The sequence below is a fragment of the Syngnathus typhle genome, linkage group LG13 (genome assembly GCF_033458585.1).
Source record: "Syngnathus typhle isolate RoL2023-S1 ecotype Sweden linkage group LG13, RoL_Styp_1.0, whole genome shotgun sequence".
In the NCBI taxonomy this organism is placed as follows: domain Eukaryota; kingdom Metazoa; phylum Chordata; class Actinopteri; order Syngnathiformes; family Syngnathidae; genus Syngnathus; species Syngnathus typhle.
In genome coordinates, this window is record NC_083750.1 from 4,137,622 (window position 1) to 4,164,524 (window position 26,903).

General features: G+C 41.8%; 1 protein-coding gene across 8 annotated transcripts; it reads left to right on the forward strand.

Moving 5' to 3' along the window:
• Positions 1–1,343: 1,343 nt before the first annotated feature.
• LOC133165566 (guanine nucleotide-binding protein G(I)/G(S)/G(O) subunit gamma-12-like) lies at positions 1,344–24,642 on the forward strand. 8 transcript variants are annotated; one of them, XM_061295341.1, is made up of 4 exons: positions 1,353–1,564; positions 1,655–1,755; positions 22,310–22,417; positions 22,538–24,642. In XM_061295341.1, the coding sequence occupies exons 3-4, from the start codon at positions 22,325–22,327 to the stop codon at positions 22,661–22,663; spliced, it is 219 nt and encodes a 72-aa protein (XP_061151325.1). In that variant the 5' UTR covers positions 1,353–1,564; positions 1,655–1,755; positions 22,310–22,324; the 3' UTR covers positions 22,664–24,642. The 8 variants fall into 8 exon arrangements, with proteins under 8 accessions (XP_061151322.1, XP_061151325.1, XP_061151324.1 ...); XM_061295340.1 differs by having other exon boundaries at positions 1,354–1,566; positions 1,636–1,755; XM_061295339.1 differs by having other exon boundaries at positions 1,354–1,557; positions 1,636–1,755.
• Positions 24,643–26,903: the final 2,261 nt, after the last annotated feature.

The window sequence follows — 26,903 nt, forward strand, 5'->3', positions numbered from 1 at the left end:
ATTTTGAAATCCGGTTCATTGTTGCTTGCTTCCTTTTTCCGGGAGCAGTGCGCCCGGCGTTGTTGTGTTGTGAGCAGAGCAGGCACGTGAAAGGGGAGTTGACAACTAGTACGCGGCTCCTGGGCTGGTGCTATGGCTAGTGTCTAAAAAGATGAGGAAATTTGCTCCCCTTTAGGCTTCAAGTCATTCGTTTGGAAGCACTTTGGATTCCAAAGAAAAGATGGCTCAACCGACAAGACACGTGCAGTTTGTAAATCCTGCCATGCGGTGATCAAATATTCAGGGAGCACAAATCTCGCCGCACATTCAAAGAAAAAACACGACATCAAAGTTCAGTGTTAAAATAAGCACTTTGTATACTGTAATACTCTTGTAATTTCCTAAATAAAGAGTTTGCAGTACCTTGTTGATTTTGCGTATGAATTGTTATAAATCAGGATATTGTTCTATATTTTTTATTAAAAAAAAAAAATGGATCGTAGAGCACTATATCGCGATATATCGTGAATGAATCGCAGCGGGCTTTGAGATATCGGCAAATATCGGATCGTAGTTCTTTGTATCGTTATTATCGTATCGTGACAAAACCCGCGATTTACACCCCTAATGGCTAGTGTCCAAAAAGACGAGGAAATTCCCTCCCCTTTAGGCTTCAAGTCATTCTTTGGAAGCACTTTGGATTCCAAAGAAAAGATGACTCAACGAGTCAACGGACAAGACACGTGCAGTTTGTAAATCCTGCCATGCGGTGATCAAATATTCAGGGAGCACAAATCTCGCCGCACATTCAAAGAAAAAACACGACATCAAAGTTCAGTGTTAAAATAAGCACTTTGTATACTGCAATACTCTTGTAATTTCCTAAATAAAGAGTTTGCAGTACCTTGTTGATTTTGCGTATGAATTGTTATAAATCAGGATATTGTTCTATATTTTTTATTTAAAAAAAAATGTATATATCGATCGTAGAGCACTATATCGCGATATATCGTGAATGAATCGCAGCAGGCTTTAAGATATCGGCAAATATCGTATCGTAGTTCTTTGTATCGAGATGATATCGTATCGTGTGAAACCCGCGATTTACACCCCTACTCTTTATTATCACTTATCGCCAGATCATCCTAGTAATGTGTATATGATTACGTTTCATGATAACGAGTAGTTAACAGGTTATTATGTCCATACGGTTAATCCGATTAAAGTTACTTCTCTACTTAACTGTGTGTTATTGTTGTTGTTTTTTACATATCTTGTCCCCTAAACTTCAAAACTAACGCATGTTGTATCTTGAAAAATTCATAAGGAAACAGTGCATCCGCCAACCGCTGACTTACTAGCGAACATCCGCCGGAGTCTCACTTGGACCGCCTCTCTCCTCCCGTCAAAATTCGGGTGTTGTCGTTTCGAATCGCCCTGTCAGAGGAGGAAAAGGAACGGAGACGGGAACTCGCATAGGCTTGCGTTACAAAAAAAATAGGGGGGAAGTCCAAAGTTGTTGGATTTGAACGCAAACGTCAGCAGAAAGTGGAAGCGGCGCGACTCTACAGCTTTCAAGTGGGCAGTGTGTGTTTCATGTTTTACAGTTGGCAGACTACTGTGTGTTGTAAACAGGTCTAGTGTACACTTCAGTAGTTGTGACATTGTGCTACAGAGCCGAGGGAAAGGTCTCCTCCCATCGTGTGTTGACGGATACAGCTCGACCCATTGCAAGGAGACACGGAAAGACTTGCGCACGCAAAGCACCTCGGACAGGTAAAAGACACTCAACGCTTCGACATTCTTCGCCTTCTTCCAGTAATTGATTGAGGCAAGCTCTCATTGACCTTTTATGCAAAAATAGAGTAGACCTAAAATTGACAAGCCAAGCATGCAAATGTGACTTATTGACACATTCAACAGGTGAGTGATGGAAGCTATAGACTCGGAAGCTATAGACTGTTCTTGGCCGTGTGAGTACTGAACTGTATTCCTTGCAGGCTTCCCCCTGGTTCTGTCTTCTGGAAATTAAATCCACGTATTCTGTTACTGATTCAGTGACATTTTGGCTCAATTTTAACCCCCTTTGAGATAAATCGAATTTCCATTCATCTGTTTCGGACCCCCAGAAAACAATATGGTTTGTGTTAATCTACAGCGAAACAGCTCTTTAGTAGATTTTTAAAAAGTACATTAGAAAATGTAAATAAGTCAATTGTTTTTCCAAAATGTGACTTTGAGGGGCTTGACTGAGTGAATGGCATCGGTGAGTGAGCTGGCGTCTGTATTCTGTTTGTGAGCGTCGAAGCGTGAGTTGTGGCCGACAGCAGCTCCTTGCGAGTGTGCTCCATTTCTATGTGTGTGTACATGATTGTCCTGTGGATCAACCTTTTGTGACATTTTTTGTTGCTGGTATGCTGTGGAATACACTCTCAAAAATATATGAATATTGGGCTTTCGGTTCAAATTTGAGGATGATAATAAATGCATTAATACTTCAACCTCTGTATCTCTTCTGACACCTGCTAATGACACTCTGAGCTCAGTGGCCAACTCTCTCTGAGTTTGAGGTATGGTTGGTCAAATGCTAGGTGTCATGTTGGTTAGTTCCATGATGAAAAAAAAAAAGAAATCCATGATGAAGAGGACTGCTAAAATAACAATTCTCATTTAACTAGTAGAAAGTGTATTGGTCCATTTATGAATGAAATGAATCTGTTGTTCCGTTCCTTGTCCCGTTGGATATCTGCATCAAAAATTAAGAGGTCAAATTAAGTTACAGTACATATAATTTACCCTACATTTTAGATTCACCCAGAAGTTTCACCCGAAAGCCCAACAACCCTTTTTGTGTGTGTGTGTGTGTGTGTGTGTGTTGGCTTGATCCCTGTTTGAAAACACAATATTATGAGCACAAAATACAGCCGGAGAGTGGATAAGGCCCACTCATTAGCACTCCATTCACCGCCGTCAAAAGCCTTTTCTCACATCACACAAGGGCCAACATCAGGAGTGGAGTGGACGTTGAGAAGTTCGCTCGCTCACTCACACACTGACTTCCGGTCTTCATGCTGACATGTACACATTGTTGTTATAAATTACAGTATTATGACTCATACGCATGAAAAGAAGAAGGATTGGAAAGGAGTACAGTGAAGGGAGGTAAACATGGACATTGACATGCAGGTTCTAGCCAGAGAAGCAGCGGGAACACAATGCCACTTTTAGTTGGTCCATAAACGATCCAGATGATCTGCCATAGCTGAAAATCAGGGTTATAGAAAAAAAAACACATTCACAGAACTGGTTTTGAATGTATGCTTGAACATAATCCTTCCTTTTTGGTAGTCGGCTGACATAACCGCCTAAGAGCGCCTCGTTGTCATTTGTGAGTCATTCAAATTTGGCAGGATTGGTAACACTCTTTGGTGTCAAGTTTAGAAGACATTTATTTTCACTGTACCAGCACTGTGTATTGTAACATTGTGTATTTAAGCAACAAAATGTCCAACCAAACCATATTATTTATTCTAACCAAAAAGCCTAATGCAATAAAAAATGTGAAACACCATTGACAGGAAGTTAGTTAGCGTAGTTACAAACTGTCAAATAACTACTACTTTAAAACACAGTAACATAAACAGAACATCCAACTATACAAGCAGCCATGTATTCTCTGCTTTTACTTTAGTTGAGGTTGATACCTCTTCACTACCTCTTGTTTATGCTACTGCTGCCCTTCCAGTAGTTTCTAACTAAGTCTTCAAATGTCCAAAATGTGTTCTTGCGAATGTTTTGTCCAGTGCCTGCATACTGTAAAAAGCCATAATGAACAGCCCTCTTGTTTGATGCTATCAGGTTCTGGTCATGAGGCCGCCTGGTGTGACGCCATTCGAACAAACGCTTGTCTTTATTCACACACCAAAAAAAAAAGTCAACATTCATGAGTTTATTTTCGTCCGCTTGTTTTGAACAGCAATATTTTGTCGCTCCCGGTAAAAACGTGGCCTTTGACCCTGAAGGACCAGTTTCCCTCATTAGCTCTCTTGTATGCTTTGGTGGGATGGCTTGCATTTGAATTGGCTCGCTTCTGGCTGGCAGCGTTTTCGCTAACGTGGGATGCATGTCAATTGATTAGTAAGACAGAGGGTCCAATTTTCGTTCCGGGCACAAGTCTAGCGCGGTCTAATATTTTGCTAGCCGTTGCACCGCTAGAAATTTGATCGTAGAAAAAAATAATAATAATCTGCGAGAAATTAAAATTCACACTTGGATGGCATGAGCGACTTCCTTAATGATGGGAAATTCCCTGTCCAGCTTTTTTGAAAAAGGCATCAATTTGTTTTCGGTCCTTTTGTCTCCATTTGAGTTTAGCTCGCCGAACAATGGCTAAACTGTTTCAGATCACGTGGGAAGTGGCACATGCGGCCGTAACCAATGCTTTACAGGCTCTTCTGGAAGTAGGGTGCATTGCACTTACTCTCACACAGAATGCTGCCTGACTCGATTGGCAGCTCTGTCTGCGAGCCTCTGACAGTCAGGCCTAAAAGAGCAACACTCGGAGTTGGGATACTATAGTGGAACGTGCACCATTCCATAATGCCGATTTAGTGAGTGCAAAGTGAGTTCTTAGTTGTCAATATCTAATATTGTGGTTAGTGAGTGACTATATTACTGTAGCGTTTTGACATAGATAGACATTGTATTTACTGTTATTTTGCTAGCTGTGGTTTTTGCCGTTTTAATAAAATTGGTTGGGGAAATACTAGTTGTGTAGACTGGAAGTCAGAAATACATTTTCTAGTAAATCCCAGATGTTGAAAAGTGCAACTTCACGTTATGATGATGAAAGGGTGGGATTCACTGTAAATGAGTTGAATTTCTTCCTACTTGTTTTCAAACTGGAAACACATTATTTCTATATGGGATATTTTACTATAAATTTTTCATTCATTATTTTGTATTGCATGTTTGAAATAAGAAATTATTTAAGAATTAAAACTACATAGGACTGATCTATAGGATTTAATTTGGGGATGTACCTTTTGCCACATTATCAGTGATGAAGCTGTGCACACTTGTGCAGTTGTTTCATTTTCATTCAGTTTTTTCTTCCTAACCCGCTGGTGTTCGCGTGCATGGTGAGAAAAAGTTTTGAAATAATTTATCTTGGTCATTTTATGTCACAAAACCTGGCATTGAACAAGGGTGTGTAGACTTGTTATATCAACAGTACCTGCTGTGATTCCTGGGTTGTTTTCTTTGGGTAGCCTTAGACAAAGTCAATATAATATCTATTTCATATTTATATTCACTTTATAATATCTGTGGGATAGTCATTGATGAACGTGGAGTGTTTTGCACATCGCCTCTGTATACTCTTGTGATTTGACATATTCCAAGTAAGTGCTATTTCGCTCCTCAGAATGTCGATTGTGTAGCTAGTCACAAGCTTTTGCCTCCAGTGGTTGGCTTTTGCTTGAATTCCTCGCTAGCTAGGAGCACATGTACTCAGAGGAGTGGTGGTGACTGGTGATACAGTCACACCCTACAGTTGGTTTGGCAAGGGAACACATGCGTTCGTTGAATACCAAGGTTTACTGGAAGTCGTAATTTGCCCAAAATAGGCTAACTCACTGACATTGTCACTCGAGAACGACAAGCGAAACAAAATAATAATAATGTCATGCGGCTTATATCTGATATTTATGTTTGAAGTATAAACTGCACTGAATGATTGTTGAGGAAACTTTTACACAGGAAGTCACGTGTTTGTAGCACCCGCTCCCTAATCAGGTTGACATCAACCTCAGATTTATAGTCAGCAAGCCAGTCAGGAAGTGTTGCCATAGCAACCCTCTCAACTGGGTAAGAAAAGAAAGAACAAAACCATGGTTGCGTTCTCTTTTTACTGTTATTCCTAATTACCGAGAAAGAAACGGTGATCTGATGGTATATTCGCAATATCAATCAATAAATGATGCATTGCATCTTTGTGTCTGAGAAGCATGACAGTTCATTTTGAACTTGGTGTGGGTAACCTTTGTGCACCAAGGCCAAATTGCAATTTTTTTAAAACAAAAATTGACACTACAATATTGTACTTTTAGTAAAAACATACAATGGCTGTGCTGCTCCCTCTAATGTGCACGTCTTGGCCACAGGGGGTCAGTATAGTGCAGTCATACAAAAATACAGTACCTACATGGAGGCAACAAACGGCCACAACTGCTCAGTAAACGTCAGTAATCATTAGTATTAGTCTGCTAGAGCGTATTGTTATATTAACCTATTTGCAACATTGATTTTTGTTCACCCTTCAGAAGGTGTTTTGCATTGTTTATTAGTATTAAACTAGGTCATGTCGATGTTGATCCACAGATAAATGCTCCCATCAACCCTGAGCTGACAAAGTGCACAGTAATTTACTTTTTATGTAAATGTAAATAACAACTGGTAACATTTAAGTGATAAAATCCTTTGATTGCTTGATTTTATTTTTTATAAACCTGCTTATATTTTATAATCACTGGAACCTTATTTACTGCACACCCAGTGCTTAGTATTGCAATACTCGTTCAACTTTACTGATGTTCTTTTTGCCTCTGGTGCTTAAATAGGTTTGTGGTGTTGTCTCATGATGTGGCCGCTGTTCCCAAGTTGGATTTGCACAATGTCTTACTTTGTCTTCCAACATGAAAAGTCCATATTGTCAAATTTGCGCTACTTTTGTTGATGATGGATAATATACACATCGAGCGGTCATGGGACACTTCTCCTTGGTGACCAAGCAGGATTGTAATGAACTAAGAACACTCTGCAGTTTCAAAATATAAAAATAGCAGCAATAGCAATTCTAAAATAGCACTTGTACCGCAAACAACCCAATTGCACGGCCATTGATTGACTTCTCGTCGTGTTTGGACTCTGATTGGTTGTTCTTCCTTGGGCGCGGTGGTTTGAAACTAAAAACTCCCCCTTAATTTGAATTTTTTTCATATCTACTTTCAAACTGTTAGCTGAACCTTTTCTTTCTATATTTATGTGTATGAAAGATTCCATTCATTTTTTAAAAATTGATTGATGCTAACAATCAAACATGGTGCAGTCTATCTGTGTATACCCATGCGTGCGCATGCATGTGGTTTTCCGGAAAGATAGGACACTAATGGCTAAATGATTTAGATAGAAGACAGCAAAACAGTTTAAAGGTTATTTATAGCGGAAGGATGAGTGGTTAGCCTGGCTTCATCACAATTCTGATGTTTGGGATTTTAATCCAGACTCTGCTTTTCCTGTGTGAAGTTTGCATGGGTACTCCGGCTTTCTTCCACATTCCAAAAACATGCATGTTAGTAAGTTCATTAAAGGCAAATTGGTCGTAGATGTGAATGGTTGTCTTTATGTGCTTTGTGATTGGGTGACAACTAGTCAAGAGAAGTCACCTCGTGGGCAAAGTCAGCTGAGATTGCTCAATTGTGACACTAATGAGGACAAGCGGTGTAGAAGATGGATGGATGGATGGATGGATGGATGGATTGGGATGGATGGATGGATTGATTGGGATGGATGGATGGATGGATGGATTGGTATGGTTTGATGGGTGGGTGGGTTGATGGGTTGTAATTTATAGTCACACTACAGTAGTGACAACTGAAGATCTATTTGTGGCCTTGTTGTCATGGTCAGGCGGCCTTGTGCAGCCCCTCCTATCCGCTAATCACATGACTGTTTTCCATCAAGGAGACTCTAGATGACATTAACAAGCTCAGTGTCTCCTAAGATTTATCAAACCATGGCAAATATTTTATATCAGAAAACGTTACTGCACAACGTCATCATTATCCGTTTAAAGTCCGTGTTCCAGGCGCCGCTGGGTTGGACTGGATTCTCAGTATGGCTTTCTTCCACCGGGGACAGTCCATGGCCATCTCGTGGTTGAGAGTCCTATACCGAGAAATTTTTTTGAGCAAAACATTTTACGGCCGGATGCCCTTCCTGACACCAACCCAAGGGGAAATTGATTTTCTGTAGGGGTTGACTCCCTTAGCCCATTCCTCTCCCGAGGAGCCTACTGGGCAGTGGTACTATTTAACCCATAGTTAGGGGCTGGTTTGTGGGCACCAGGGCGTGTCCACACATCAGTGGGCCTGCGTGCCGCACGTCTAGGGGCCAAACCTCCTCCGAGTCCCTTGTAGTTTAGCCTGGGTCCCTATTGTACCCAGTTACCATGTGTTGCCGCGCGGAGGCACTATAGGGCTTGCTGTTAGAGAGGCTTTGTACTGGCGGGGAGAGACTTACGCACTCGGCTCTCCCGTTCGCATACTGCTAGCCAGCGGTGAGGGTTGACAGTGAGAAGTGACATGCACTTGGCACTCCACCAACACACTAGACCAGGGATGGGCAAACTACGGCTTGCGGGCCACATCCGGCCCACGGGACCGTTTAATCCGGCCCGCCAACCCTGAATAAATTGTATTATTAAACATTTTCTTTTGGTCATTTTTCCTGCAATGACTGCGTTTCCCCAGTAGATGGGGAACCGCTTGCCTGCGCATTCACTACCGGAAGTCGTGTCAGAAAGCTCGGTGCACACTCACTAGTGCGTGTACGTACTCAGTAGTACGGACATGGCGCACTCGCGCTCTATTTGTAGCAGTGCCGAATTTAGAGCGTGGGCTGTGACAACAGCATTCTTGTAATTCGCGCGCTGAGCTTTCAGATACAGTTTTACGCTAAAGCCACCCACAAACCTTCCTCTGGAATCCTTCCATTAAAATGAGTCGCCCAAGGAAAAGCAAGGTGGACACTGAGTGCCGAGTATTTAAAAAAGAGTGACCAATTTGGCTCGACGTGACGTTCAGCCACATGAACATCAACATCAACCCGTCACAGATCTAGGTAAACGGACAAACACCTCGGATCTCTTTTAAGAATTTCCACAACAAATTTTACTCCAGACTATGACGCACTAGCAAAAAAAAGGGAGACCAACATCACTGTTCCCACTGAAAATGAAGAGGAGGCTCTCAAGTTTGTTGTATAAAAATGCATTTTGAATATGATTTGTACAAATAGCAGGGATTGAAACTAGCGACCATTCTCATTTTCAAACAATGCAGGATGCTCAAGGACATTCTTCAAGATGACATATTTGGTCAGAATGTTTGCCGTTTGATGTGATCTCATAAGATAAACATCTTTCATTAATCTGACCTGCAGGCACTGAAGTGATGGAGACTGTTATTCATAATAACAGTGTCGTATTTTATGAGAATCACTGATAGCAGTTTTTTTAGTGTGTTTTTTTTTTTTTTTTTTTTAATGCTGTTAATAAATGCATTTGTTTTCAAAAAACTTTTTTTGAATATCCATGCTTTACTACCTACTAAAGGCCAAAACCTTTTATGCAATGACCTTTACAGGTCGTTTATATTACTTCAAACAAACACTACATCCATCTGCTCCTGGTTCGGCCCTCCGGTCCAAATTTAGAACCAAGTTCGGCCCGCAAGTCAAAAAGTTTGCCCACCCCTGCACTAGACGCATCATAACAACCCGACTTGGTCTTATGAAGTCAGACACACAACTGCACACCATCAAATGAAAATGTCTGTTTATACAGAAAATAATGAAATAGTGAGGAGCTTGTCTCGGTGTACTCAGAAATCTTGGAACTAATCTTCCGCGATAAACGAGGGATTATTTTATACAGATAGATATTTCTTTGTGCCATCTAGTGGAGAAAATATTAAACGCATTTTGCTGTTTAGCCTGTCGCTGGCGTAGGAAAGTACTCTGTAATTCTCCAGATATTATGTTTTCTGCTTCTACAGCATGATTGCATTTTTAAGTTTATTGCTAACCGTTCTCGTAAAATATTTTAATCAATATTATTTTCAACCCATCTAATTGGTTGCAAAGTGTTCCAAACATTTTTACATATTTCCAGTACCGTACTGCCTTTTATTCCTTATCATGCTAATTGCATGCTATGACCTTCCATAGCCACAAAAGGAAGCTCCCACCACTTATAAATTTGTGGGCAAGGGTTTCTCTGCAGTTACCTCTTCTCGGCACATGGTGGTGCTCTCTGTTAGTTTTTTCCTCCCGAATCATCAACGTTCCAATTACACCAACTGTCTGTCTCCTTTCTCAGACACTCACAATTACACCATCTGTCTTTGGCATCGCCAGGTGGGCCCACCTTATTGTAAGTTTCTACCCTGAGTGCTCATTATACTTTTATTCTATTGTCTACAGCAAGTGTGGGAGAGGAAAAAACAGGACTTTCTTGCATTTGCGATGTTGGGCACCTGATACATGAGTCATTTTACAGTTATTCATCCTGCTCGGCATCTTTGATTGTGTGTGCATCATCGTTTTCTTGTCTGGATTATTTATTGGATTGATGCAGTATAGTGCCAACAATACAAGGTGAAGCCAGCATGTTGATTGCTGCAAGCCAAAAAATGATCAAGCAATGGCTCATAACTTGGAAAAACTGAAGTTGGGGCTCTTGGATCTTAAGATACCTAAAGCCAGCCCACTACAAATCCCTGTCACATGTTAGAAGAAAAGCAACTTGCAAGAAAGGCACCACCACCCTTGCCCTATATTGACTTCCTGGTTCATACACATTCCAGCCTAGTGCTTAAATATGTAACAGCACTCATTCTTTACAGATGATGTGCATGTTTGAAGCACTCCCACTCACAGGAAGACGCACCTCTTGGAACTTTACAATATGTTGTTAACTCTGATTAGCCGTACATGCACACACACACACACACTCTACAGCACTTGCCCAAATTTGGTCATAACCTGCCCAATGTGGAAAGTCCGGCTAGTGTAACCCAGTTTCCTGTCAGACAGGTTGGGAAAAAAAGAGAAAACAATAGGATGTGACTTTCACAAAGTCCTGCTTACACGCAGCAGTTCCTTCAGTGTATGCCCGAAAGGAGAAATTGTCATTTTGATGGATTGCACATTTTGTTTGGAACTTTTATGAGTCTATGGGGAAGTAAGTTTGGGTCCCAGACATGCATTTAGACTGCAGCCCTGTATTGACCCTAAAGGGCACCTGTAGTAGATGCTGGGTACAAGTGTCTGATGATGCATCTGTGAGCCCCCAGAACGTTTTGTCCCGTGCCACACTACGTCTTTGTCTGAGCAGGTGTCCAAGCCGTGCACAGTCGCAGCTTGTTTTCTTGTGTCCTTGCAATCAGGTTTCTCTTTTAAAAACATCCTCGTTCCATTTGCATTTATTAAAGTCATTTATTCTTGCGTGGGGCGCTCTGGAACAAGGTCCTTGCTATATGTTAAACACAGAAAGGTTTCTACTACAGTGACTTCCTTGTGTAGGTTACCTCTTGAACTTGAAGAAAAAAAGTTCCCTCTCTTTGGGTCTCACACTAATCTGATTGTGCACTTTTTTTTTTCTGCAACAGGGCAATCAGCTGTTGGCTTTGCAACACAGTTTTCTAGCTGGCTGGATGCAAAGAAACATATTTCTTTGTGTACACAGTCACACAGATAGCTTATACTTTGTAACGTGACCTTCAGTCGTGACATATAAGGCCGCTATTGTAAATATGAATTGCGTATGCAACTTTAAGGATCTCATGTAAGGTAAAGTCCTTATCGTGGTTGCCGCATCGCATGACATGACTGCTTTTGACGACGGCATGTGCAGCAATGATAACGCGTTTGCAATGTGTATGTAGTGCACTAGCATAAAAATAAACAGCGTATGCATGAGTGCCGCAAGTGGACCTACTGACCCCCGGCAGTACGGCGCTGACCCGTTTATGAGAAGTGGTGAGTGCACGAGGAGAGAGGAAGTGAAGGGAGGAGGCGACGATGTAACTTTTCCAAGGCATGAAGGGGTTGCCTGCACAGGAAGTGGCCTCAGCGTGACCCACAGAATGTCTTTCCTGCGCCCGGCATGTCTTTGAAAGTGTTAAATGAGGAGGGAGGCGAGGCCATTAATGCAACTGCTCCTGATTGATAGGATTTTTTTTTTTTTTGGTCTGCCCCCGCTCTCTATTGATGTCGCTGTGAAATGAGGAAAAAGGTTGACTCGCGTTACGTTAGCCTCACACTTCCTCGAACCACATTCCGATCAATTTAGTATGTCACAAGTTTGTGGATCATTCAACACTTATGAATCAGCCTGTTCCTGTTCATCCTTCTTGTTTTCTGAATAATGACTTTAAATGGCATCGCAGTGAAGCCCCGCCCATTCGTGTTTCTCAATTGACAAATTCATGCTTTTTTATTTCTCTAAAACCTTTTTGTGTTTTTGTGCCCTACCTCAAATGCTCTATATTGCAGATGACTGCACTAAACTCTGACTAATAGGAAAGTCATAATTGTACTAAGAAAGGGCTACATCTCAAATTGCATACCCAAGGTGTTTGGATGTCGAGGAGGAGCTAAGTTTAGCCTAGGTAGCATTTACGGAAAATCCTCACTTCAAGTGCATGTTTTTTTTCAAACTCAGTTAATTTCTAAGCCTTTTTTTTTTTTAAAGAAGTCAACTCCCCAAAAATGTATTTACAATAATATGTTGTTTGTGCTCCCACGAGTCTGAACACTGCATTCTGATTCATCTTGTATTTGTGAAATTTGAGTTGAGCAGCAAAATTCCCCCGTTTAGCCACTTGCTGTCGACTGACAACCAACCACGGCTCCGCTTGAGAAAACTGGTGAGCTGTGATTGGTTGTGACTTGAGACATGGCAATTGTTATGTAGTTTTCAGTTGACAACAAGTACCAAGATGGCCGCCCCCGTGAGATGGATAAAACCAGGTGGATTTTGCCTGTCTAATTCATATTCCACAAATGAAACATTAATAAGAACACCTATTGCATTTCATATATACAATAAATGATCACTTTAATTTGTGACTGAGATTTGCCATCTCATTAGTTTTGCCTTAGTTTGGCCTTCATTTTGACAGAGAATTTACATTGCTTTTGAATTGTCAACATCAAAACATCTATTACCTGGATCTTAAAACTTTAGTGTTGTAAATTCAGAGTGAAGGTAAGTCACATCCAGATGGTATGAATCAGTGTTAGATATGTGGACTGTGTCCTTGTCTGTTTGACTCCACCGGTATGCATGTATCAAGATATCTTGTGAGATTAGACATCAGGCAGTGGTCACGCGCGGCGTACTGTCTTCAAAGCATGTGCATGTCATTCTTGTACAGCTTCCGAAATGTTCCTTCCTTCCTCGCGATAATTTGGACTTAACTGCACTGAGATAAAACTCAGTGATAGTTCTGGTTATCTTTTTTCTTCTTTTTTTTTTGTGGTGGGGCAAAGTGTTTTTTTAGTGTGCGTACTCTCCAGCATTGGGAGTGAGAAGTGCCTGTAAAGCAAGAAAGACTGTGGTTTGAAAGTCACCTAACACAATGAAAGTGTGCACTATTGTCCAAGATTGGTCCACTCTGTCTTGGACATGGTTTACGACTCTGAAAAGTAGCTCCCCCCCCTGCTGAATGAGTTTAAGGTTTCAAGTATCTGATGTCATCTGCAATGTGATCCCTTTACGTTTGCAACCTTCTTTTCGCGCCCCTCCATCTAAGTGCGCAAATATTAGAAAGTGCTCCGATTCACGGAAGAAAAGGAAATCCAAAGTGACCCTTGGTGACCCGGGCGACCCGTTGAACTCTGATCTGCAAGGCCAAAGGCTGGCACTTTGTAGGCAAATAAATTTCTCGTTGACAGGCTGAGCACTTTTTTAAATGTCCTGCAGTTAAATGAGGCAGACCACTAATCAATGTCCTGTGCAACTTGAGATATAAGTTAAATATAACGACTCAAATGGGACATATATACATAAATAAATAGTCTTGTTACGACACCAACAATATAAAACGTAAAACTGGGGATGTTTCGATGGTTTGCAAAACTTTTTTTTTTCCCGGACCGATAGTGGTACAAGTGTTCGATTCTTGAGTAATCAGAAATACCGATACCAAGCACCGAGACCACGCTTACAGTTGATACATAATATCACCCTCATAAAGCAATGACAATATTTTGCAAGATGCATTTTTGAGGGGTTGTAGACATTGCTAGCTAATTAACTGCACACTTAGAAATGGGCCAACCAATTATGCAATTTGGAATTCTTATTGCAAATCTGCATAGGGGTCTACAGATTGTGTTGCCTGGTTGGCCGGACAATTGCTTGCACAAAGCACTGGAGTACCAGTAAGTCTTGTGTAAATTGGCCAATTAGAAGATGAGATGCCGAAATAAAACCATCAACCTCGCAAGTTTTGCATTCCATTTCGCCATTTTTTCGCCAAGATGCAATTTCAAATCTTGAAAAACAGGCCGTCTTTTATAACCTTTACGTCGTTCTCTAATGAGGTGTGTGACGTCTAAAGCTGTTATTAATTCTTCCATCCGTGCGTGCCGTTGTTGTTCCACCTTCCCCGCCTCATATCCAGCCGGGGGCCGAGACAGTTTGATGGCCTACGAGCAACACGGTCAACCTTTGCCCTCGTCTGCTCCACCTTGGCTGGCACCGAGCGTTTGTTACGTACGTACGTACATGCGATCGTCCGGGTGGGCGGAGACTGGAAAGACTGAATTCGTTTGTTTATTGTTCCGCATAGGCAGGGCAGAATTGAGATCCATTGTGTAGTGTCCCTCTGTCCTTGTCATGAATAGTAGCTTTCAGAAGCAAGGGGGAGTGCGGGCCTAGGGCACACAATAGCTTTAGGTTTTATGGCGCTCCTGTTGCCGGCCGCTGATTCTTGGCTCGGGCCCAAATGCAACATACACACAGCTGCGCAACTTGCAGAACACACATCTACTACGCATACGCGTGCACACATTGACATGAACTCTTATCTATCCCGAGTCGCAGCCCTTTTACTGCACCTCTCTCCTCATTCGGTCCTTTGTCGCAAACGCCGCTCATTTTTTGGACAATACAATGGTGAACCCCCGTTTATCGCTGGAATCCAGACCCAGAAAGAATTATATCGTTTTTTACTCTTCTCTCATTACTACCAAGCAGGTTGCAGCAAAACATGGTGCAGTAAAGGTGTGCCACTTCAAATTTGAACTTGACTGTATACTATAAAAACAAATCATAAATTATGATGTACCGTGACAGAGCTGACCTATACCGTGTTTGTTTTCTGCAGAGAATTCTTTCCGGCACCTTCTCCGCCTTTGTTGCCTTTTGTCTTCTGCATGTCACCGTGCGTCTGCGGTGACGTCCGAGCGGCATTATCTGCCGCATGCCTGTGTTTGTTTTGGGCTGCTCTAGGCTTGATAATGGCCTATTACTGGGGAACCAGAGGCTCTTAGGCACTTCAGTGGAAACTGCAGGGACGGGACCTTGATCATTTGGATGATACCCAGCTGGCACCCACATGGGCGACTAAGTTGCTAACGTTTTAGGCTGAAAGCGCCTGCTTGGTAGCCAGAAACAACATAGACGACGTGTGAGCGCCTGCACCAAAAATAGCCAAGAGCTAATGATATTATTGAGCCTGCCGCCCGTGGCAGACGCCTGGCATCCTGTGCGTAAAAAGAGGGGCCTAAATACTTACTGAGCATCAACAAAGACATGGCTGACTACATTGGGGCCCCTCCCGTGCAAGGAATGCAGGGAGGGGGAATAAAAAAAACGATCCCAACCGCTATCCGCTGCAAACTGCTTACGATTACTGTACCACACCATGTGTTCCCCAAACACGTGAAAAGCATTTCAAACTTGTTTAATAAATAAATAAATAAATAAATAAATAGCCACTCAGCAGAACATGCACATCCAAACTCTTCCCCTAACAACCCAGGCTAAACTTAGCTCCTCCTTACATGACAACTACTACTTGCCTATTAGTCAGGGCTTATGCGCTATCTTGTATAATTTTAAGGCATTATTTAAAGATAATATATATATATTCATATACTTCTAAAAAGTCCAAATCCTATCTACGCAGCTGGTGCACGTGTTGCATGCATCCATTTTGGCTTCACTCTCCTCTACCACATTCCCACTTTCACAATTGATCATTTGCAAATTCAACAATAGCCAAACAGCACTGCCAGCTTGTAACGTCCCACTCAGCATTTCAGGAGCTGTATTTTGATACTCAGTCTTTATTTTTGCACTATAACATAAAACTAAATGAGAATAACTATTGTGCACAGCTAGTAAGAAGCGCTCCACCAAGGCCAAATAATTTTGTCTGTTTAACTTGTGTAATTGTTGTGCAGGACAATACTGTTCTACCACTGTCCTGTAGGTGGGGCCAGTATGCATCACTGTGCTGCCCTTGAAGTTCAAACCAAACAATCAAACAATTTGCATGATAAAAAAATCTTTCTATGGAAATGGCCTGGCAAACATGCATTTCTCAGCAAATGTGATCATCGCACATGCGATGGTGCCGCTGTGCAAAATGTAGGCATTACGGGTTTGAATGATTACTTTGTGTATTGTAGTGACTGGACTGTCATTGTAACATGTCCACATTTGACCATATGCAGATTGCGGCCTTCGTTTACCCTTCGCAAGCCAGGAAGTTTCCCGTGCCCCCGGTTTATCGCACTTATCTGTCATGATGTCAGGCAGTCCCTGACACCCATGCGGCTCCTTGTCAGTCTTGTTCCACCGCATGTGCAGTCAGTCTTGTTCCAAACATGAGCATGTTTGAGGACACTGATTAGCTCTCTTGGTTAGCTATCTGACTGATGTGCTTACTTTATCTAAGTTGACACAATGCTTTGTTTTTGGGAGCTGCAAAATTATTCTTGATTTGTTTTTTTTTTTTATTTTACTTTTTGAGTTTTTGCATCAAGGATGTCCAGAGCGATGTATTTGATAGAAGCGGGTGGCTAATTTTAGCCTGGGTTGTCAGTGGAAGGTCGGGAGAGTATCGTGGATTTTTACCTAATGCGGGTGGTCTGGAACATGTCCCCATGTGATAAACTGGCTTCACTGTACGTTTTTCTTTTTGTGTTTTTTTTTTTTTTGAGACTCAAATTTGGAAATCAATTTAGTAATTTTGCATCTTAATCCCAGCAATAAGGATTTTATTAAACAAAAATACCAAAAAAAAGCCTTTTATGCAACTTGACTTGAATGGCTAGCATTTGATTGACTTTGTTTAAATATTTAGTTTGACAATAAAGTTCAACCGGGAGTGGCAATAAAGGTCTTGAAGCCCTCCCCACAAGTAGCCGGCCGGGGATTAATGTACTAGTCTGCAGTCACGGTACAGTTGGAGTGAGCCACAAGAAATTGCGCATGAATCTCAAGTTTGGAAATGAGTCTCGACTCGTCTTCTGTCTAGACAGTTTGCACATGACTGTCACATTCAACTGCACTTTTTCCTTTGGAGCCATAAGTAAACTGCACAAGACATTTATGTTGAACTGAAATTCTTCACAGCAATGCAGTAATAACAACATTGTGTTTTCCTGCTCTGCCGCATGTTTAACCATTAACCTTTCCACACCCGGCCTTTTCGAAGAAATGGTCTTTCTAAGGAAGAATGAGGACCTCTCAGTTGATCACTCAGTGACATTCTTGCAGGCTGGCTGGCATAAGAGAACACCGCTTACCCAGAATTTCCTTTTGTTCTAAATGTGCAGTGCGGGTGGGTGGGGTCTTGTCGGCTCCACTTATCTTTGCAAACATACCTGCTCTGGCTCTCATCAGAGTCCTCGCACCCAGCGGCGCGTCACCAGCTATTTTTCTGCTTCCTTCAGCTGACCTCTCGCTTTGTGTGCAGCTGATAATACTTTGCTTGTACAGTGGAACCTCTGAGGTTCAACCTAAGCGGTCCCCGGTCAGCATTTGTTTAGTTTCCAAAGTGTGTTTTTCCACCGGAAATAATGTAATATTCCTTCATGCACTTACATTTTCCTATTTTTTCGTTTTTTTGTTTTATTTAGTTTTTTTTTAAACAAGCTGCTTGGTCACTTTATTGGACAAATGATAGCAACATTAAAATGTAATATTTTTTATTATTATTCATACACAAACTGCTCAACAGTATGCAGACTGGCTGACGGTCAGCACGCTGACTTCCAGGCGCTCATCAATCAATTTATCAGCGCATGGATACTAAAAATGTTGTCTTGGCATCTGTGCATTTAACTTGTTGCAAGCAAAAACAAAAAACAAAAAATATATATATATATGAAACAATATGTCTTTGGTAGCGCCAAAGTCCTTAACCAGTGTCACAAAATTATGGAGTAGCTATGAAGACGTCTAGTCAGTGCCAGTCCCGGGGTCAAGACAATTGCACGTTTAATGTCAGAAAAAGCAGCCACAAACAGAAACTGCTTTCTTTTCTTTTTTTTGTCGGTGGGAAAGTAATGATGTCACCGGTGGTTCTCACAGCGTGAGCGAGTGCTTGGCCACACAATTTAGTCCCTGCTTTACCCCTCTCGCAGTAACTCTCACCAACCCCTCTGGCTCGTAAACAACAGGACTGATGACTGAGTATTACTACGTTTTATAAACAGGCGACCCAAGTAAGAACAAGTGGCTGTTTATACAACGGTGGGGGCTTGATGTGAAGTGAGGGGTCATGAGGAAGGTGTAACTGGCGACGGTTTCTCACTCAGCTGGAAAAGTGCTGACTGGCGACAGGGCCCATGAGAAGGCTAGTGTTAGCTCAGACTGGGAAACTCTTGCTTGCACAGTTCGTAATGGGAGGGGTGCACATGAGAAGGAGGATGTGTGTGGGTGTGCGTGTGCGTGCGTGTGCACGTGTGTGTGCGCAGCTCCACTAGAAGCGGCAACTCGTCAACTATTTTGTGGCTTGAATCCAGGCCTTTGAACTCTCCTTTGTTCGGAATAGCAGACGTCAGTCCAGACTCCATTTTCGCCTTTGTTACGCATAATGTTAACATTGATTGATGTGGACAAAAAATAGGTGCTGCAATTAGGGTGCTGTCATGCCCTTGCATGTGGCCAAGGACACGGCCCAGATATTCATACGCAGACTCGTGTCTTGATGACACATATCTACTACATTTAAATGTCAGACATTTTGTAGTTCTGACGTGCTCACAATAAAAAGAGTTTGGGGACAAGAGCTGTAACTGTCTTGTAAAGCCTGAATTACAGTGCACTTAATTGACTGCCTGCTGCTTCAATTTACACGCATGCTAACTGCTGTCAGATGTGCAGAGGACTGTCATCAAGTGTAAATTGGGGGTGAGGAACAGCACTTGACAGGTTCTGTTTTTCCAAGACCTGGAGAGAGAGAGTTACGCTTGTCAGTACAATTTCATCAGTTAACAAACAGCTAAATAAACACATAATGAGAGAATGACTACTCAGTACAATCGGGCGGAGCAGTACAATGGGTGGACCCTAATTAATACAGAACACCCAAGCAATCATCTCCATTGCCGGGGTGTGTAGACAACAGACGTGGTTGCGGATTTGTCACTTCGAAAAATTGTTTGATGTCACATCATTTCTGTGAGACAGAAGGTGGTGCGCAGGAGTCATTCACAATAATTAATAACTCAAGACCAGTGGTTGCTACAACATGAACATTTCTCAGGGCATTGTGAGAAGGTGCGTTGCTATGGTGAAGCAATATTAGCTGTCCTGCTACAGCTCTCAACTAACTTGATCGATGTCTGGGACAGTAAAAAGAACTTTCAATTTGTAGTTGGTTTGCAACTTGTGTTTTGGGAGGACAATCCTGGAACTTTTCTGACATAGGTTCTTTGCACTTTTTCCTCCAGGACTCTATCTGCAGCTTCCTAATTTTGTAAATCCTTGAAAGCACCCTGCAAGACCACACAGAGTGTACACTAGACTGGGCTGCATTTTCTTTTCCACTTTAGCGGTTGCTGTTTGTATTCGTCAGCAGCAAAATTTAAGAGTTTTCTTTGGAGTGTTGCTCTTAACGCTACTGAGTCATAAGGCTTCTCTGTTCTTGGATCTTTGAACGCAGACTTAATGAAACGCATGTGTGTAGTGTGTGTGTGTGCGTGTGTGTGTGTTTGTGTGTGCGTAAGGTACAACACAGCAGTGTGGCAGCACTCTTCTGGTGGTCCAGGATGTCTTGCATGTGTGCAAGTGCGCATGTGCATGTTACAAGAGGTGGTCTATTTCTGATTCTCAGTGTTCATTTTTGTTTTTTATTTTTTTTTACATTGCATCAAACATGATACCTTCCAATTGCAGTTTGAAACTTGACCAGCGGCTCAAGTCGCTGCTGGCATCACATCACAGGGACCGCACACTTTGACTGAGTTGACATGCCAACTAAATGGTTGCCTGGTGACGTTGAAGGCTTCCCGCACTTTAAGCGCCAGAAGAAAATGACTACTTGTTTCTATTTGTTCTCAAGTTACAGTACAGTTTTCCAGTTTTTCTAAAACTGGCCTCTCGTGATCCCATTGTTTCCCCGCATCTTTCCCAAGGCCATTTCACACAAAGGACTCAGTTTCTCCATTCCTCAGTCCTCCCAGTCAGCAGTGTGATTAAGAATACAGTTTCCTATTTCTTTACTAAGCAAGCATTTTGGGCGGAATGAATTGACTTTTTGCCGGGAAAGCGAGGTATGATGAGGAACGACTCACCGGAGCCTTTTTTTTTTCTTCATATTTGTTTGCAGCCTCTTTCCTCATATGATTTCATTGTCACCTTAATTGAGAGCCGTAAATGACCCACTCAGCACAATTGTAACTATTACTTTTTTTTGCATTCAGATTGATAGAAAACTGCTAACTTTGCACAAAAAACAGACTCTGAGTTTTTCTTAATAAACTTGCACGACAAGACTTCCTGCTTCACTCATCCTGTTTGGATGAAAGGATTTTGGTGCCCTCTTCACCTTCACCGCCTCGCCTTCGTGACTAAGCTCCCACTAATGACTGATCCCTTTGCTATGCGCACTTTGAGTCGACCCCTCCATGTCTCACGCTTGTTGTTGCAGACAACCTAATGTCTACAAATAAAAGGCGTTTACTCTGGTGCTTTCAAGTCAGCAAATAGAGATTTTTTATTCCTGTCCTGTTTTGTACTTTTATTTTCACCTCACTCTTGTTTTTGGCCAAACAGAAACACCGACGTCATAATTTGATGTGTCAGGATCTCATCTTGCAGTACAAATAAAATAATCCAAAATTAGATTTTTTTTCTGCTTTTAAATTTGAGTCTACTTGCCAAATCGCTTCAATTAACCAATTTCCTCTAGTTCATCTTATCAGACAATATTTGTACTTTATGGCAGTATGTGCTCTATGTTCGGGCAAATTCCAGTAAAGCGGTGAATGTCTTGTCTTCAGAAGTTTCCTGTTGCCCGTTAAGAATGATGTGGCTGTAAGCGGAATGTGTCTCAAGAAGAACAAATATGTTGCAGAATGTAGTAAAGGAAGTCATGCGTGTCATTTATTGCAGTTCGTGGAAATCTGCTTGCAGTGGAGGCAGGAACGGCTCAACTGGAGCACACGCGGCTCTCACATGTAGTGTCGGACATGTTGGGGCTTGTTCCCATCATGTCTGTAAATGATTTACGCGAAGATTCACAGGAAGCAAAATCCCGTTCAACCTGCTGCAGCATTAACCCCCCCCCCCCCCCCCCCTCCCGTTCGCCATTCAGTTGCATGTTATAGTGCTGGAATCTTGACCTCGCTTTCGGTTTGGTTTCTGAGTGGAGTAAAAAAAGAAATCCCTGCTCATTCTCAGCCATTGTGTCAGTTGGGCATAGTGCACATGAACATGCTCAAGACGTGCCACAAATGACCCAACTTATAATAATCATAATAATTGTTATTATTATGATTATTATTATGACAATTCCGATGTCATTGTAGTGCATGCGCATGTGTCCATAATGAAGTTGGCTGTGAGTTAATGTGGCGCCGCGCCAGATAAGCAATGTCACTTCTGGGAACAATGAAGCAAGAGGAAGTGTGTAAGGATAAATGACGTTCATTAACCCGAATGTTGTTTCTTTCCACAGTCAGTTTGGTGATTTACAGCCTTCAGCTGCTGTATGCAACAACATTGCTGGACATTGTTTTTTAATCGTCTGGTCATTCATTCAGTTTATTCCATTAGAAAGTCAAAGAGTTTTTGTGAGTATATTAGTTGCGTGGCAAATTAGATCAATTTTGTGCACATGTGATTATAGTAACATGTGGGCCAGCACAGCCATGCAGTTTGATGTGTCATGCTATAAAATATATTTGCGTCACGTTTATGTTGAAGCAAAAAAGAAGTGGAAGCATTTACTTTCACATTATTCACAAAATTGTACACATTGGTGCCATATTAAAAGTGTGTCCCTGCTTTTGTCTCTTCCAGTGTTGATAGGCCAGGATGTCTTCAAAGGCTCATAGTTCTAATAACATCGCCCATGCCAGGCGGACTGTACAGCAGCTGAGGATAGAAGCTAACCTCGAGAGGATAAAGGTACATTATCATCTTCTTTAAAAACTTTTGGGGTGAGAGAAAAGTGATTGATCGATTTATTAAAAAAATAATGATCGTTAGTTGAGTCGTGTTTGAATTTGCTTCCTTGTATGCCCGCAGGTATCGAAGGCCTGCGCGGACCTTATGACTTACTGCAATGATCACTCCAAAACCGATCCTCTCCTCATGGGCATCCCCGCCTCAGACAATCCCTTTAAGGACAAAAAACCCTGCACTATATTGTAGGGGGATACCACTCTGCCTTTACGGGAGTCATTTCTGGCTTATTAATGTTGCTGTGTTCTGTATGTTGGGAGGAGTGAGGGGTGGATCGTGATCGTATTATTACCACGGGCTCGTCTTTTTTGTGTTAACAAATTACTGGCGCAACCATGTTTGTTTTTTTTTTTTCTTTTTCCCGACACTCAAGTCTTTAATCGCCATGCCGCCCGCTCTTCAGTCTGCTACTATAACCACGAGCAAGCCTTTGGCTGCATAACCTAACAAGCACCTGCTGGTGGTCCTCAGCTTAGTGATGTCTCCTAATGGGAAGCGACTGTTATCATCTCTCTGCAGGTTCATGCAGCCCTTTTCTGAGCAATTGTCCTTTCGCAATTTTGACCCGTAACTTTCAATGTCCAGTTCGAATGGCTAAAGATTCAGGGTTTAATCATTTGAGTTTGTTATTGTGGCGACCGTGACAATCCACATTCCATGGGTTAGGGTTATTATTAATATTGAGGTGATGATCAGTTTGAAATGTCAGCTTCAGACAAGTTTCCTTTTTTAAGTGTATTTTGTAGTTCAACTAATTTTGCAATAGCGATTAAACCCCTGGTTTATCATGTGTTTTCAAATCTACCCGCATTACTATAGAAAAACCTTGTAAAAAATTAAAGATATTTTACTTTAAAAAATTCCTTAGTGCCCTTTCTCCCGCTTTTGCTCACACAATTCTGCAAAAAAGAAGCACAGCGTGCTTGCTTCAAGCTGTCACTCCCAGTTGAAGTTAAGTGAAAAAGCAGAACTTGTCTAGTTAAGCATCACCATACAAGAACAGAGAAGGGCAATACATTAGTCTTGTTTTGTGCTTGTGCTTGCGGGTTATGTGGAGAGCAAAAGTTATTTCAGTTTTTGTTTTATACAGTTTAATATTGCTTATTAAAAAAAATTATTGTGGAGAAAAAACAAGGGTGGTCATGGAACAAATTGAACTCAAATGTCATTTTTCCTTAATTATAATTAAAGAGGAAGTCAACCCCCCAATTTAACATGTTTGTTCTGTGCAGCCCAACTAGTAGAAACACCTTGTTTTGATTAATGTTTTGTTGGAATATGAATTAAACAGGCAAAATGTACCTGTTTTTATCCATCCGGCCATTTTGCCACTCTGTGTCGACTGAAAATGACCTCATCGTTGTCAACCGATGTCATTCTCAGTCGCTAGCAAGTGGCAAAATGGCCGCCCCCTGAGATGGAAAAGAATGGTTGCCCAATTTTCCTGCTTAACTTATATTTTGATGTTGACGTTCTCTTTGAATTAACTTCAAAAATTAATCATGTATTATTAAAATAAAATATTTTACATGTTTTTCATACACATTTTTACTTTTATTTTTTTCAATTTTTTTTAGACCTAGTAATCTAAATGACCCTTGAGCACAAACTCTCCAAATCATAGATTTTAATAGTCCAAAATGTTAGGGTGCCAAAAATAAAAAAAAGTCTCCTGACCTGTTCTAATGGTAGAAACATGCACATCAATCCAAATTCTGGGGGTCCATTGACGTAAAAAAGATGGACTAAATTTATAGCCTTACTTAGGCTTGCCTTGTATTCTGAAGAACACTTACTGGGAAAACTGTGTACTTGTAGGATGAAAGTCATTTTTGATAATACTCTCACCGTACTGTGCCATCTTTGTTTCTGCGCGTGGTGCAAATATCCTGTTGCACTTGCCTGGTGCTTCTCTTATTCACAGCTATTGTTATGTAACTGTTTTTTTTTTGGCTGTGTCAGTTAATTCTTCTCCCATAAGCCTCTTAAGAAATGTGTAGCTTGCCACTGCCATGTCATCTTTTCTGTCCATTAAGCAACTTTACTGTACAACTGTCAAAATCTGCATTTTGAGGAAAGTCTTTATTATGAATATAGTGGCCTTTGTATGAAGATGGACAAAGTGAAGCTTTCCAATATCTCAATAAAGATGTTTTGTGTCAAGAGAATTGGTGCTTGAAAAAGTCAACACACCCCTGTTCAAATTTCAACTTTTTGTGATGTAAAAAAAAAAAAAGTCAAAGGTCAAACATTTTTGCCCCTAATTTTAAAGTGAAGCATTTTTCACCTGTAATTTTCCTCTGATCCTTGTTAGAACACACACAAAAAGCCCAATTTTGCAAATTTTTTGCAAGTGTATCTATGTACTTTATATAAAACTGTACCTGACCGAAGGCTGGAAAAACCTTGGGCCTCCCTCCCTCACCAAGGCTGTTTAAAAACCACACTGCAGACATTTAAATGGAGGGAACCTGCTTTTAGCTTTCGGAGAGTCGTGTTACTATTTTGGGAAAAGGGCTGCTTTGTTTTCATTCTCTGTTGGTGGGCTCTTGAGTGTCTGACTTTGTTGCTGTCGGGACCGGATTTTCTTGTATTTAGTTATATTCCGACCGTGCAAGCGTTCCTAATCAAGTGTCACCCGAATGCCCTGCAGACTTGCAACATGCAGAGCATGCATACGCAATAATGTGCCACAGTGTGAGAATCCAGCATGGCAGTTACACTGTCACTGTGTAGGAATGTGCTGATGAGAGGGGGTGGGGATGGGTGGGAGGGGGCGAGTGAACTGAGTTCTGAGTGAACTGCAGTGGCACCTTGCTTCCTGTCATTCTATGGTGGTCTCAGCCACTTATGGAAATGTACAAAACCAGCTTCAGCCTGGTTCAACCAAAATGAAAGTTATCAGTCATGTTAAACAGTCTTTGAGCGGTAGATGGGGTACACCCTGAACTGGTCACCAGCCAATCGCAGGTAATCATATCATCATCGCAATGTTGGCATTTTCCACCCTGAGCTTCCTCGTACGGCGATGATAAATAGTCTTGCACTGATATGTAATGATGACTTCCATGACTGACTTTTCATGATGCATGTAAGGATTGGAGATGCAACGGACCAGAAATATCATCTTGATACTTGAGTAAGATTTTCATCTGTAGTTTTAGCAACCTTAAATGCCAAACTAAATGTGAAAATCCACCCTTAAATGGAATTTGCCTTCCAGTTTCAATTGTGTTGATAAGGTTTGTCATTGCAGTGGTGGGTTAAACTATGAAAGATGTTTTGGGAGGAGCACACCAAATCATCCATCCATTTTCTGTACCGCTTAGTCCCCACGGGGGTCGCGGGTGTGCTGGAGCCTATCCCAGCCGTCATCGGGCAGTAGGCGGGGGACACCCTGAACCGGTTGCCAGCCAATCGCAGGGCACACAGAGACAAACAACCATTCGCACTCACACACAGGGACAATTTGGAGTGCTCAATCGGCCTACCAAACATGTTTTTGGGATGTGGGAGGAAACCGGAGCGCCCGGAGAAAACCCACGCGGGCCCGGGGAGAACATGCAAACTCCACACAGGGAGGGCCGGAGGTGGAATCGAACGCGCACCCTCCTAACTGTGAGGCGGACGTGCTACCCAGTGTCCCACATCAAGCCGCCCACACCAAATCATTATCACTTTAATATGTGTTAAGCTTTCCAGTCTTGTGGCTTTTTTGTGCTATCCTTTGCAAGAAGCAACATTATCTGACATTATCTGTTTACCTTTGACATTCGGACTTAAAGAATGTGCTGATATTGACATGTTCTTAGTTGGTTGCTATTCAAAGTGCCCACTTATCCTACTGCTCTATTTTAGAATCTTCCAGATAAAAAAGCTGCATGTGAACTCTGACCTACAATTGCAGCAAGCTTTCTAGGACTCACTTTCACTGGAAGCCTCAAGCGGGGCCCGCTTTACGCTACCCCACCCTGATTTGAAACAAGCTTTTTCCCAAGGTATCCCGCCGTTGAGTCACACGTCACGCAACCTTTCACACAGTGCTGGCTGGAGGTCAAGGGCCCTCAAGCCTCGAGGGTGGCGTAATACTTGGAATCCGCTACTGACTATTTGCTCTTTTGGGTTATTTTTAACTCACCACTCGGGAGTTTGTTTAAACTTTAGCCCCCTCACTTCCCCTATTATACTGCACCGTGTTGAATATGTTGTTGACAAGTTACTCTTCTGCAAATGTTCTCACGTGATGTAAAAATCCACACGACGCCATTCAAATTATTTGGTGAAGTGAGTAAAAATGAGACACTGGTAAATAAAAAACATGTCAAAACTTTTGTTGGAGCACACAAGCTGTGCAACTAAGTTAAAAAATATAAGAGGAAGTTATAAACAACTGAGGTAATTTGGTTGCATAAGTATGCACACCCTCTTA

Bases quoted from the DNA above. Each gene is read 5' to 3' on its own strand.
- LOC133165566 (XM_061295338.1), top strand. From the start codon at position 22,325: ATGTCTTCAAAGGCTCATAGTTCTAATAACATCGCCCATGCCAGGCGG. The intron at 22,418-22,537 runs GTACATTATCAT...GTATGCCCGCAG, and splicing joins CTAACCTCGAGAGGATAAAG to GTATCGAAGGCCTGCGCGGA.